This window comes from Carcharhinus amblyrhynchos, chromosome 14 (genome assembly GCF_965287045.1).
Source record: "Carcharhinus amblyrhynchos chromosome 14, sCarAmb.v2.hapA, whole genome shotgun sequence".
Taxonomy (NCBI): Eukaryota; Metazoa; Chordata; class Chondrichthyes; order Carcharhiniformes; family Carcharhinidae; genus Carcharhinus; species Carcharhinus amblyrhynchos.
In genome coordinates this window covers 57,465,820-57,480,408 of record NC_137337.1, presented here as the reverse complement: position 1 = coordinate 57,480,408, position 14,589 = coordinate 57,465,820, and the positions used below count along the sequence as shown (strand labels likewise).

General features: G+C 41.3%; 1 protein-coding gene across 2 annotated transcripts in view; it reads left to right on the top strand.

Annotated features, from left to right (window-relative positions):
• Positions 1-14,589, top strand: part of cdan1 (codanin 1) — a 135,527-nt gene that overhangs the window by 79,505 nt on the left and 41,433 nt on the right. For both annotated transcript variants that reach the window (XR_013888572.1, XM_080202936.1), the window contains exons 14-16: positions 5,205-5,371; positions 10,091-10,172; positions 11,320-11,400. Coding sequence is in view for 1 of the 2 variants with exons in the window: in XM_080202936.1 (XP_080059062.1) it covers positions 5,205-5,371; positions 10,091-10,172; positions 11,320-11,400 (330 nt within the window). In the remaining variant the exon portion in view is untranslated. The remainder of the gene's footprint in view (positions 1-5,204; positions 5,372-10,090; positions 10,173-11,319; positions 11,401-14,589) is intronic.

Here is a 14,589-nt window from a genome sequence, read left to right as displayed (position 1 = left end):
GGGAGTGCAGAGGAGGTTTACTAGGCTGATGCCAGAGTTGAAGGGGTTGAGCTATGAGGAGAGGCTGAATAAACTAGGCTTGTACTCGTTAGAGTTTAGAAGGATGAGGGGAGATCTCATTGAGACATATAAGATGATGAGTGGGATGGATAGGATAGAGGTGGAGAGACTCTTCCCGCTCAGAAAGGACAGTAGGACTAGGGGGCACAGCCTCAAGATAAAGGGGGGGCGGTTTAGAACGGAGTTGAGGAGGAACTTCTTCACTCAAAGGGTGGTGAATCTCTGGAATTCTCTGCCCATTGAAGTGGTGGAGGCTACCTCGCTAAATATTTTTAAGACGCGGGTTGATGGGTTTTTGATAAGAGAGGGGATTAAAGGTTATGGGGAGAGGGCGGGAATGTGGAACTGAGCCACGACAGATCAGCCATGATCTTATTGAATGGCGGGGCAGGCTCGAAGGGCTAGATGGCCTACTCCTGCTCCTATTTCTTATGTTCTTATGAGTGTTCATTGTATCATAAGATTAGATTAGTAATGGAAAAGAGCAAGGAATAATCTAATGTTGAACATCTAAATTGGAAGAGGATTAATTTCAGTGCAACGAGAAGGGATCTAACAAGGGTAAAATGGAACCGGAGACTGAGAAGAAAAATGTAAAGGAATGATAGATGACGTTAAGGAAGGGATGCTTGAAATAACAAGTGCAAATGGTAAGGGAGCCAACAGCTCCTTGGATGATGAAGAAAGCAGATATTATGATTAAACAGAAAAAAGAGGGGGGAATGTTGCACGTCAGCTTAATTTTGCAAATGAGAAACTGATCAAATACCGTGGGTTGATAGCGGAAATGAAGATGAAAATAAAACTGGCAAAGTGAGAGTATGTAAAAAGAATGACAGTCAACATGAAAAGAAGTGCCAGCCTTTCTTCAGGAAAGGGTGAAAGGATAGTCCTAGCCACTAGAGGCTAGTTGGTCTTATATCAGTGGTGGGTAAGGTTGTGGGATCCATAATAAGGGGAAAATCAACAGGTATTTGGAGAGGTTTGAGTTAATCAAGCAAAGCCAGAACAGATTTGTAAAAGGCAGGTTGTGCTTATCTACTGTAATTTTTTGGGGAGCTTGGAGCCAGAGGGGACAATCTCAAAATAATGGGGAAGCCACGTAGGACCAAGAGGAGAAGAATTTCTTTCAACAGGACTTTCTTTGAATAGTGAAGGACTTTTCTTTTTTCGCAGGAGTATTGGAGTAGGAGTAAATAGTTTGGTGGCTCCTTGAGCCTGCCCTGACATTTAATTAGATCATGATTGATCATCTATCTCAGTGCCATTTTCATGTGCTAACTCAGTAACTGAGCCTTCACAGTCCTCTAGGATAGACACTTCCAAAGATTCACCACCCTTTGAGTGAAGCGGTTCATCTTCGTAGTCCGAAGTGCTTGTCCTTTACCATAAAACCCCAGCCATGGAAACATCCTTTCCGCATTTACCCTTTAAGAATTTTCTAAGTTTTCATGAGATTGACCCTCATTCTTCTAAATTCTAGAGAATACAGGCACAGTGTCCTCAATCTCTCATAGGATGGTCCCACCATCCCAGAAATTAGTTTGATGAACCTGCAGTGTAGTTTCCCTATGGCAAGTATACTCCCCTCCCCCAACTTTGAGTAAGAGGGTAAAACTGTACTCAATACTCCAGGTGTGGTCTAACCATGGTTTGGACATTTGAAGTAAGACATCTTCACTCCTGTACTCAAATCCTCTTGTGATGAAGTTCAACACAAAATTATCCTTCCTAATTGCTTGCTTATGTGTTAGCTTTCAGTGACTTATGGACAAGGACACCAAGGTCCCTTTGGACATTGACACTTATCCACATTATGTTCCATTTGCCATGTTCTGCCCATGTACTAAGCCTGTCCAAATCCCCTTGAAGCTGCTTTACATTCTCATTTCTATGTTACTTTGTGTCATCCACAAAATTAGAAATATCCACATCTGAATCTTGAAAAAAATTGTGAACAACTGATTCTTGCGATACCTCACTAGTCACAGCCTGCCAACCTCTTATGTGTTTAATCTCAGTTTTCTGTCCATTAACCAATCCTCAATCCATGCTAGAATATTACCTTCTATCTTTGTGTTCTTATTTTATTTACTAACCTACTTTGTGGAACCTTATCAAAACCTTTTTGAAAATTGAAAATCCAAAATCCGCTGATCTATTTTGTTAGTAACATTCTCAAAAAACTCCAAAGGATTTATCAAATGTGATTTCTCTTTCATCAATCCATGTTGATTGCCCGATTAAATCATGATTTTCTAAATGTCCACATATCACATCCTTTATATTAGGTTCTTTTTGTTTCCCTACTATTGATATAACAGATCTTTAATACCACATTTTCTCCCTTCCTCCTTCCTTAAACAGTGGGTTTAAATTTGCTATCTTCCAACCTGCAGGCATTGTTCCAGATTTATAGAGATTTGAAAGATGACCACCAATGCATTAATTATCTATTGTTTCTTTAACCATCTCTTCTTGGGGAATTATCAACCATCTGTCCCATTAATTTCTCCTATATTGGAGAAATTATGGTGGCACAGTGATTAGCACTGCTGCCTCCCAGTGCCAGGGACCTGGGTTCAATTCCTGGCTTGGGTCACTATCTGTGTGGAGTTTGCACGTTCGCCCCATGTCTGCGTGGGTTTCCTCCAGACGCTTCGATTTCCTCCACAGTCCAAAAATGTGTCGGTTAGGTGCATTGGACATACTAAATTACCCCTTTGTGTCAGGGGGATTAGCTAGAGTAAATGCATGGGATTATAAGGATAGGGCCTGGACGGGATTGTGGTCAGTGCAGATTTGATGGGCCGAACAGCCTCCTTCTGCACTGTAGGATTTAATATTTTACTAATACTAATTTCCTTCAGTTCCCAATTCTCACTGAGTTCTTGGTTCACTATTACTTCTGGCAGATTTCATCCATCTTCCTCCATAAAGATAGACACCAAGTAATTATTTAGCTTCTCTGCCATTTCCCTATTTTGCATATAAATTCTGTTGCCTGTGTCTATGATGGACCCACATTTGTCTTTGTTAATCTTTCCCAATCGGCAGTGTAAGGGTCACATGACCCAGGGAACCAATCAGGGAGCTGGGTAGGGGGGAAATCACTCTGGTAAGCTGGGTTTGCTGTTCCAGAACCACCTTGGGAGCTGGCTGCAGCCACAAGGCTGTAAACCTCTGTAAAACCTTTATCTTTATATAAACAAGTTGTTATTTTTCCCTTAACTGGCGAACAAGATTTATTACACTGAGCATTTGATGTTATGGTTTGCAATAAGTTTCAGAAAGGAATTTGAAAAATATTTGAACTGACAAATATTGTAGGGCTGTGGGGAAAGTCTAGGGGAGTGGCACAAATTGGATAGATCTTCTAAATTACTGGCACATGCACAATGGGCACAATGGTCTCTTGCTATCTTATTCTATAGTTTGCTCTGCTTCTAGGAGACTGACTTTTTAAACATAATGAAAAGCTCTCTTTAGATGCTTTCATGAATTTTCTTGAAATATCATGCAGAGCAAACTTTGCACATGTTGCAATCTTTTTTTTTATCAAGAATCATAATCATAATGGATACCTTTTGCAAAGACCACAACCCTTCCTCGAACTGCTCCATCTCTTTAACCTCATTTGGACTTGCCATAACTCTGGGAGAAGCTACTACCTTCACTCTGGCTAAATCGTTTCCCAACTCTGTCCACAGATAACTTCTGAACAATCCCCACTATCACTATCCCAGACATTAGAACAAAATCCTAGTGCACCCAATACAAAGGTACAGGTAGATATTTCCCCACCAGTACCATTTGTTAAAACCTTGACTTTCAATGTGTTCTCCAGTGGAAAAGCTAAACTCATTCCCCAGCGGTGACTCCTGTATCTCTTAATATAATTAAAGGTTCAGCTGTTTCACTTGAAGTATAAGGGGTTACTTTTCCTCTCTTTATTTACCTTAGTCACCTCCTTAGGACACACAGCAGTGTCCACAGATTCGATTCAAAGCTGTAATTAAACGCTATAGTTTGACCTGTTGTATCCACAGTCAGAGCTATCTTCCTGATCCAAAGAACGAAGAAAATTACAGCACAGGAACAGGCCCTTCGGCCCTCCAAGCCGACACCGACCATGCTGCCTGACTCAACTAAAACCCCCTATGCTTCTGGGGACCCTATCCCTCTATTCCCATCTCATTCATGTACTTGTCAAGACACCACTTAAAAGTCACTATCGTATCCGCTTCCACTATTTCCCCCAGCAATGACTTCCAGGCACCCATCACTGTCTGTGTAAAAAAATCTGCCTTGTACATCTCTTACAAAACTTGCCCCTCGCACCTTAAACCTATGCCCCCTAGTAATTGACTCTTCCACCCTGGGAAAAAGCTTCTGACTATCCGCTCTGTCCATACCTCTTATAATCTTGTAGACTTCTATCAGGTCTCTGGGAATAAGGGAATTAAGGGTTATGGGGAGCAGACGGGTAAGTGGAACTGATCCACTTCAGATCAGCCATGATCTTATTGAATGGCAGGGCAGGCTCAAAGGGCTAGTTGGCCTACTCCTGTTCCTGTTTCTTATGGTCTTATTACATTTCAAAAGAAACTTTTACAGTACAGTTATACATTCCCTGCCAATTTACATTCATATCCTATTATAAGTTTCAAATGTTGTCCTTTCTTGATTTCTAAAATGCTTCCAGTCCTCAGGCTAAATATTTTTAATGGCAACTTTATAAGCCCCTTATGTTCTAATATAATGTTTCACTTCCTTTGATAACCACATTTGATTCACTTTTCTTGTTGAGTTTTGTGCCTTAAAATAATGTATATTTGTTGAAAAATGTTCAATTTTGTTTTTAACCTGTTTTAACTCTGCTGTCTATATTTGACCCCTGCTGCCTACTTCAGACCCCACAGCAAATTAATTGTGCATCCATAAATGTTTATCTATATAAATGCGGGTTGATGAAGTGATGTTTCCTATGCACTCCTTGATTCCTCTGATGCCTTCTTGAGAAAAGCTTCCAGAAGAAGCCTCAGTAACATTGTGCCTTATTAAATGCTGTTGTCACAGACTAACTTGATTAAATATAAATTAATACTGCTGAAGTACTTTTTTGATTGTTTTTACTTGCCTAGGGTGCACCTATTCTTGATGTATACAGGTTACTGCGAAAAGCAATGGAAAATCAACGCACTATTTTCACAGTACCCTGGGTGGTTGAATTTCTTAGTATGGTGGACTATGTTGCACCATTCCTGGATTATTATCGAGGAGTGTTTACTCTCCTCTTGCATTTATACAGGTGAGTGTCAGAAAATGGTAGCTAAGCAAAAGTTCCTTTTTTCTCCCACCATTTTGTCTTTTGTATGTCAGATTGGCATTACAGTATCATGCAGATAATATGTCAGTGGTCACACTTCTGTCTTAGTCCAAAGATTGTGGGTTCAAGCCCCAGTCCAGAGATTTGAGCACTTAACTGTCACTGCTTTCGTCAATAAGATGGCAGTATCCTTGACAAGTCCTCATCAATAAGAGATGTCATGGCCTATTTCAGAGAAGAGTGACATGAAGAGACAGGTTGTGTTGCCGTCTGTATTTTTCTCTAAATGACACCCCACACACAAACAGATGATGTGGTTATCAAGTTGTTTGTCAGAAGTTAACTGTTTCTCACTCTGCAAATGCTGCCAGATCAGCTGAGTATTTTCAGCATTTTCTCTTTTAATATATTAGAGTTCTCTTGGGCTCAGGACCACATGTCTGAATCTTGGCTTTCTAATTGCTCATTTCAGTGTTGTGAGTAGGTTGATTACTCTATTACTCTACTAGAATTTGTGTCTTGCATTTAATTTTTGTCTGTTGATAGGCAGGAGGATTAAGAATGCTTGATTACAGAGTTAGGAATTGAATGTTCGAGGATACTCTGTGTTTGGGGAGAATACAGTAAAAAGTCTGACAACACCAGGTTTTAGTCCAACCTATTTATTTGATAATATACTCACTAGCTTTCGGGGTTACCCCCTTCGTCAGGTGAATGGAGAATGAATCTCGCCAGGGCTATCCCCACACCCCCACTTCTTGCTTTCAGACAACCACACAACCTCAAACAGACCATTGTTCGCAGCAAACTACCCAGTCTTCAGGAGAACAGTGACCACAATACCACACAACCCTGTCACAGCAACCTCTGCAAGACATGCCGGATCATCGACATGGATACCATCATCACACGTGAGAATACCATCCACCAGGTACATGGTAAATACTCTTGCAACTCGGCCAACATTGTCTACCTGATACGTTGCAAGAAAGGATGTCCCGAAGCATGGTACATTGGGGAGACCATGCAGACGCTACGACAACGGATGAATGAACATCGCTCGACAGTCACCAGGCAAGACTGTTCCCTTCCTGTTGGCGAACACTTCAGTGGTCACGGGCATTCAGCCTCTGACCTTCGGGTAAGCATTCTCCAAGGCGGCCTTCACGACACACGACAGCGCAGAGTCGCTGAGCAGAGACTGATAGCCAAGTTCCGCACACATGAGGACGGTCTCAACAGGGATCTTGGGTTCATGTCGCACTATCTGTAACCCCCATGACTTGCCTGGGTTTGCAAAACCTCACTTACTGTACTGTCTGGAGACAATACACATCTCTTTAAACTGTGATCAGTGCTCCTTCCACTCACATTATCAGCCACTTCAGGTCTTGAACAGCAGGTTAGGTGTAAGGATTCGCATTTTAATCAGTAATCTCTAAACTGTCTGTGCTTTATATGCTCTGTCTGAGGCCAGAACTCTCCATTCACCTGACGAAGGGGGTAACCCCGAAAGCTAGTGAGTATATTATCAAATAAATAGGTTGGACTAAAACCTGGTGTTGTCAGACTTTTTACTGTGTTTACGCCAGTCCAACGCCGGCATACCCACATCATGACTACTTTGGGGAGAATAGGCAGGAAGAAAAAGGATGTGGTGGAGCTCTGTTAAGGAAGATGTCAGTGTTGTAATGACAAATAGGCTCGAGTCCAAGGCATAGATTCAGTCTGGGTAGAAATAAGTAAGTTTGAGTGAAATAAGTCCTAGTAGGAGTAATCTATAGGTCGCCAAACAGTAATCCTGTAGTGAGATGCAGTATAAACCAAAAAATACTGAAGGCTTGTAAGAAAGGTACACAATAATCATAGAACATAGAACACTACAACACAAACAGGCCCTTTGGCCCACTAGTTGCGCCGATCACTTCTATACCTACTAAGCCATAGACCTATCTATAACCCCCAATCCCATTAGATCCCATATACTCATCCAGAAGTCTTCTAAAAGACCCCAGCGAGTTCGCCTCCACCACCACTGACGGCAGCCAATTCCATTCACTCACCACCCTCTGAGTGAAAAACTTATCCCTAACGTTTCCTCTGTACTTGCTTCCCTGCACCTTAAATCTGTGTCCTCTCGTAGCGACCATTTCAGCCCTGGGAGATAGCCTCTGAGAATCCACCCTATCTATTCCTCTCAACATCTTATAAGCCTCTATCAGGTCGCCTCTCAACCTTCGTCTCTCCAGGGAGAAGAGTCCCAGCTCCTTCAATCTATCTTCATAATGCATGCCTCCCAATCCAGGCAACATCCTTGTAAATCTCCTCTGTACCCTTTCAATAGCTTCCACGTCCTTCCTATAGTGAGGCGACCAGAACTGCGCACAGTTCTCCGAGTGGGGTCTGACAAAGTTGCAGCATTACCTCCTTATAAAGTTGCAGCATTACCTCCCGACTCCTAAACTCAATCCCTCGATTAATGAAGGCCAGTACACCATACGCCTTCTTGACCACATCCTCCACCTGCGAGGCCGATTTAAGAGTCCTGTGGACCCGGACCCTAGGATCCCTCTGCTCTTCAACACAGCTAAGACTCCTACCCTTGATATTGTATTCCTTCATCCCATTGGTCCTGCCAAAATGGACCACTACACATTTATCTGCATTGAAGTCCATCTGCCACTTCTCCACCCAGTCTTGCATCCTATCTATGTCCCGCTGCAACTTCTGACATTCCTCCAGACCATCCACAACACCACCACCCTTCGTATCGTCTGCAAACTTACTAACCCATCCCTCCACTTCCTTATCCAGGTCATTTATGAAAATGACAAACAGCAAGGGTCCTAGAACTGGGGCACTCCACTGGTGACCGACCTCCATGCAGAAAAAGACCCATCCACAACCACTCTCTGCCTTCTGCAGGCAAGCCAGTTCTGGATCCACAAGGCCAAAGCCCCCTGGATCCCATGCCCTGTCACCTTCTCAAGAAGTATGTTGAAAGCAATCATAGTCATAAACTTTTCCAGTCAATATGTATGTTGAAAGCAACCATGATTATGGTTGCTTTCAACATACATATTGACTGGAAAAGTCAAATTGGCAAGGGGAGCCTCAAGAGACGGTTCATTGAATGTATTAGATTTTTTTGCGGGGGGAGGGGGCGATATGTTGTGGAAGCAACATGGAGCAGGCTGTTCTAGATTTGCTATTATAATGAGGTAGGTCTAATGAATGATCTCATAGTAAATAATTTTCCAGGGAAGCATGATCATAATATGCTAGATCTTCCAGTTCAGTTTGAGGGCAAGAAAAGAGAGTCCCACTCTAGCATTCTGAACATATTCATGAGGACAGCTTTGGCCCAAGTGAACTAGGCAGGTAGGACAGTTGATGAACAGTGGCAGATATTTATTTAATTGCCTCCCAACTGAAATATATTCTAGAGAGGCAGAAAGGTAGTAAGAAGGGGGAAGAGTTAAGGATAAGACAAAGATAAAAACTTAAGGCATGCTGTACTGCAAAGGCCAGTGGCACACTGGAAGATTGGGAAATTTTTAAAGATCAACAAAGAGTTACAAAAAAGAGCAAAGTTAAATTTATGAAAGAAAACTAATGTAAAATATAAAAACAAACAGTAAAAACTTCTATAGGTATAGAAAGAGGAAGAGAATAGCTAAAGTGAATGTTGGTCCCTTGGAAGATGAGGCTAGAATGCAGAAATCTTCATAATCTTGACTGTTTCAACAAAATCCCCCCTCGTTCTTCTGGACTCCAGAGAATATTTTTTAGAAATGATTTCACAGGGTGTGGACATCATTGGCTCAGCTGTTATTTGTTGTCCATTGCTAATTGCCCTTGAGAAGGTGGTGGTGAGCTGCCTTTGTGAACTGCTGCAGTCCATGTGATGTGGGTTCTTCCTATTTAACTGTATGTACTGACGTCTTTAGCGGGTATGAGTATGCACAAGTGAAGTCATCGGTAGTGCGGCCTTTTGCGGACCTAATCTTATCATGAGGGACCCTGTGTAACTAGCTGTCTTCAGCTTGAATATCGGGGGGAGGGAGGTTTTCATAGTGAGTCGTTGTATATGGCATGCACATCTTATATACGGTACATGCTACTATCATTGCGTGTTGCAGCTGGAGGGAGTGAATGTTTAAGGTGGTGGATGAGGTGTCAGTGAAGTGGGCACCTTTGTTCTGGATGCTATTGAGATTCTTCAGTTATTGCTGGACAGTCAGTGCATAGCAAAGTCCCAGTCAAGAATGAGATGATGATCAATGAGTCTGATTTAGCTGCAGGACAATTGTTGGTCAGGGCGTCTAACCCACCTACCTCAGTGGAATTATTCGTCGAAGCAGCTACAGTTGGAACAGAGGATATAAAATCTTAATGGTTAATCTAATAACCAGTTTTTGGGATACTGCTGTTTCTTCCTTTTTCTTTGTACCTTGTGTTTTAGCACTATAGTTTTTATACTTTGTGTTGCTCTGATAAAATATGTAATAAAATATTCAGTTTTGATTGAGGAAATCTTTTAAAAACACTACTTTTCATTCCAATAACTTCCTCCAGTGATAATTTGGTTAAGAAATTATAAATTAGTGTTTGATGATACAACTACTTCAAAGAGGGAGGGAAAGGGGCATTTGTTTATATATCAGTTAAAATGGCCTTACTCTGTCGTTCATCAAACAGATCCTTGGTTCTAACAAGTGAGAAAAATGGAAATTTCCTGAACAAGTTGTTGATCCTTGCTGTACTGGGATGGCTTTTCCAGGCAAGTATTTACCTCATGTTAAAGGAAGTTGTTTAGTTTTGGCTTTGAAAACTACAGAATGCATATTTGAGGTCATGGGTTCTTCAAATGTCTGACTAATTAGTTGTTGTAATTTGGGGAGCTCATTGGTAGAAAATGGAGGGACTATCAGTTTTCAGATTTTTTTCTCTTGCATGTTGTGACTCTCTTCCCCTAAAAACACAGAGCAGTCCGTTCGCATCTACTGTACCAGTTTAGTCAGGTAGTGCACCAATATTCTCAAAGGTCAACAGGGATTAGCAATAAATGCAGGTTTTCTCAAGAATGAATCACGTGAAGAAAGACTTGCAATTATAAAGTGTCTTTCACAACCTCATGATGTCCCAATGCGTTTTGGAACCAATTAAGTATTTTTGAAGTCTGACCACTGTTGTAGTAAAAGTGGCAGTTTATTTGTGAAAAGCAAGGCCCCACAACAGCAATATTTTTTAGTGCTGTTGGTTTGAGCATAAATATTGGTCAAGACACTGGAGAACATCTTGCCTCTTCTTCGAATAGTGCCATGGGATCTTTTATGACCAGCTGGGAGAGCAGGTGGGACCTCTGTTTGATGTCTCAACTGAAAAGGACTCACCAGCGATTGAGGCACCATCATCAGTTCCTAACCCTGGGCTATGTGCTCAAGTTTCTAGAGTGGGACTTGACCAACAACCTTCTGATTCAGAGGTGAGTGTTAGCAGCTGAGCCACAGAAAACAGCTGAGAAACTGACTTGAGAAATCACTGAGGATTTCCAAATGCAAACAAACTAATTAGGCAAGCTTATAATTTATTTTTAAAAAGGCATGAAATCAGTCACACTGATATAGAGAAAAATTTCCAAGTCTATTTATAGATCAATCTTTTTAGCTCAGTATGACTTCAGAAATCTGAAGTAGAATTTTTGTTTTTACTGGGCAGTTTAATTTGGATCTGTGCCTTTTAAGCTCCCTGGGCTTGGGGCCTAGGATCTAGACAAAGGCAGTGTCTTTTGAAAGACTTAAGTCTCCAGAGCTTTTCCAGCTTCAAACTTTGGGCTTTATGGGTTTTGAAATAAACAATGCACAGACTATGATGTGAAGTATGATGCCTAATCCAAATTTTTAACAACATTATCAATATTTTCTTAGATTCCAGCAGTTCCTCAAGAAATGTTCTTCAATGAAGAGAATTTTGATGAATTTGAAATAAGTATATTGGATCAAGGCTTAGTAAGTAATCTGCCAAGCAGGCCTTATACTTCCAGTTTTTATTTATTCAACAGTTGAAATTTCTTTTAAATTCTTTTAAGTCTTGTCATTTAATTAATTAAAACTTTCCTGATTTGTTAAATTTTATTTCATTCATGTGACTTGGGCATTTACTGCCCATCCTTAATTGCAGTATGAGAGTCAACCACGTTGCTGTGGCTCTGAAGTCGTACATAGTCCAGACCAGGTAAGGATGGCAGAATGCCTTCCCTAAAGGACATTATTGATGAACAAGATGGGTTTTTCCAACAACCAACAATGTTTTCATGACCACCTGTAGATTCTTCATTCTAGATTTTATTTTATTGAGTTCAAATTCCACTAGCTGCTGTGGTGGGATTCAAACCTGGCTTCCCAGAACATTAGTTGAGTTCTGGATTAATAGTCCAGTGATAATACCACTGGGCCATCACCTCCTGGAAAAAGACAATGTAATGCTAAACCACGCAGAGCAAATAGTCGTCATTTGATCCACAGTGTGTTTGTTGATCTTATGCATAGGAGCATTTCGGATAATACTGGTGAGGAAAGTTGTTATCAGTTGGTGCACTAGACCAACTTCCGTGAACATTGTGTGAAAACAGGATTGGATGTGGATGTGATGCCATTCAGGACAGCATAGCCTGTCAGTGTACACTGTCCCAAGTTCCCAAGTTAGAGGACGGTTCACTGAGATAAGGCCACTTGTGTTCAGGAACTGTGCACTGACAAGAGTTAGATGATAGTGCGTGAAAAAGAAGAAAACCAGTGAGCACAACCTTTTACGCTGATAAGCTCCTGTCTCCTGACACATACATGCTTGTTGTTTGTGAGAAAAATAACAGCCTACTTCCAAAACCTAATGTTGCCCAATCTGTATTATCTCTATTTTTTTCTTTTGAGTGTCTTCACACAATTACCTCTTTGCGCAGTTCATTCAGTTTAAGCTGTCAATGCGCAATTCTATTTATGGCTATCTAGATATTGCTTTTTTCTGAACTGTAAGAACCTTTCTTTCTGCAGGCTCCATTTTTTTATTTATCTGTTTTTACCCATCTTGGCAAATGACAATTTTTAGCAGCTTCCAATACGTTTGCTGAGCTTCAAGTATACAAAATAAGTGTGTGCAAAGCACCTCCACAACATAACCTGCACTCTAAAAGGAAAACAGTGTCTTGTCCTCAGAAGTAAATAGATAATGGGGAGGGGTTTAATAATTATTGCTTTTTTCTAAACATCCTAGTATGTTGTCATTCCCATTACTTGTTGTCATGATACACAGATCTTGGTTAGACATAGGCTGATTCTCTGCTGTCACCCCTTCCAACCCAAGTAGATATTCCCAGCCTTCTGCTGAGTATGAAAGTAGTTAATAGGAACAGAGAAATTAGGAGCAGAAGTGGCAAGTTCAGCCCTTCGAGCCTGCTCCACATTCAGTCAGATCATGGCTGATACTTGATGCCAAAACATTGTGTGATTTCAAGAAGAAATTAGATATAGCTGTTGGGCTGAAGGGATATAGGGATCAGGATATTGAATTTGATGACTAGTCATGATCAAAATGAATGGCGGAGCAGGTTCAAAACAGTCAAATGGCCTACTCCTGTTTTCTATGTTTCTGTCTCTCTGTTGCAGCATGGTTAAGATTGGAGATTGTAGGAAATGCAAAGTTGCATCCATGCCATATCAATAGGGAATTGGACTCATGATTCAGAGCCCTTGGCTAATGATTTGAAGGTGACGGGTTAAAGTACACCTAGGCAGCTGGGGAATTTAAATTCAGGTAATAAAATCTGGAATAAAAAAATCAGTATCAGTAATAGTGACTATGGAACCATCAAATGGTAAACCCATCTACTCACTAATGTCATTCAGGAAAGGAAAAACATGTTGTCCATACCTAGTTTGGTCTACATGTGACTCCCAAGTCCAGAACAATGTGGTGGGCCAGCAAGGATTGTTTGAGATAGTCAGTAAATACTGGTTTGTCAGTGACTCCAACTGCCAAGAATGAATTTAAAGAAAATATTGTTCTTTGCTATCTAGAGTCATAGAGGTTTATAGCATGGAAACAGGCCCTTAGGCCTAACTTGTTCATGCTGCCCTTTTGTTTTAAAACCCCTAAGCTAATCCTAATTGCCCGCATTTGGCCCACATCCCTCTATACCCATTGTACTCATGTAACTATCTAAATGCTTTTTAAAAGATAAATTTGTACCTGCCTCCACTACTACCTCTGGCAGCTTGTTCCAGACACTCACTGCCCTCTGTGAAAAAATTGCCCCTCAGGACACTTTTGCATCTCTTCCCTCTCACCGTAAACCTGCCTTGTCTACGCTCCTCGTTATTTTATAGACCTCTAAGGTCACCTGCTCCAGAGGAAAAGTCCCAGTCTATTCAGTCTCTCCTTATAACTCAATCCATCAAGTCCTGGTAGCATCCTAGTAAATCTTTTCTGCACTCTTTCTAGTTTAATAATATCCTTTCTATAATAGGGTGACCAGAATTGCATACAGTATTCCGAGTGTGGCCTTACCAATGTCTTTTACAACTTCAATAAAACATTCCAACTCTTGTATTCAGTGTTCTGACCGATGAAATCAAGCATGCCAAATACCACCTTCACCACTCTGTCCACCTGTGACTTCACTTTCAAGGAGCTATGAACATGTACCCCTAGATCTCTTAGTTATGTAACTCTCCCCAACACCCTACCATTGACTGAGTAAGTCCTACCCTGGTTCAGTCTACCAAAATGCATCACCTTGCATTTGTCTAAATTAAACTCCATCTGCCATTCGTAGCCCACTGCAATTGGAGGTAATCTTCCTCACTGTCCACCATGCCACCAACCTTGGGTGTCATCTGCAAACTTACTAACCATGCCCACTATATTCTCATCCAAATCATTAATGTAAATGAGAAATTACAGAGGGCCCAACACTGATGCCTGAGGCACACCGCTGGTCACAGGCCTCCAGTTTGAAAAACAACTCTCCACAACCACCCTCTGGCTTCTGTCAAGAAACTGATTTTGTATCCATTTAGATACCCCATCTTGGATCCCGTGAAAGTTAACTTTATGCAACAACCTATCATGCGGTACCTTCTCAAAGGCCTTGCTAAAGTCCATGTAGACAACATCGACTACACTGCCCTCATCTACCTTCT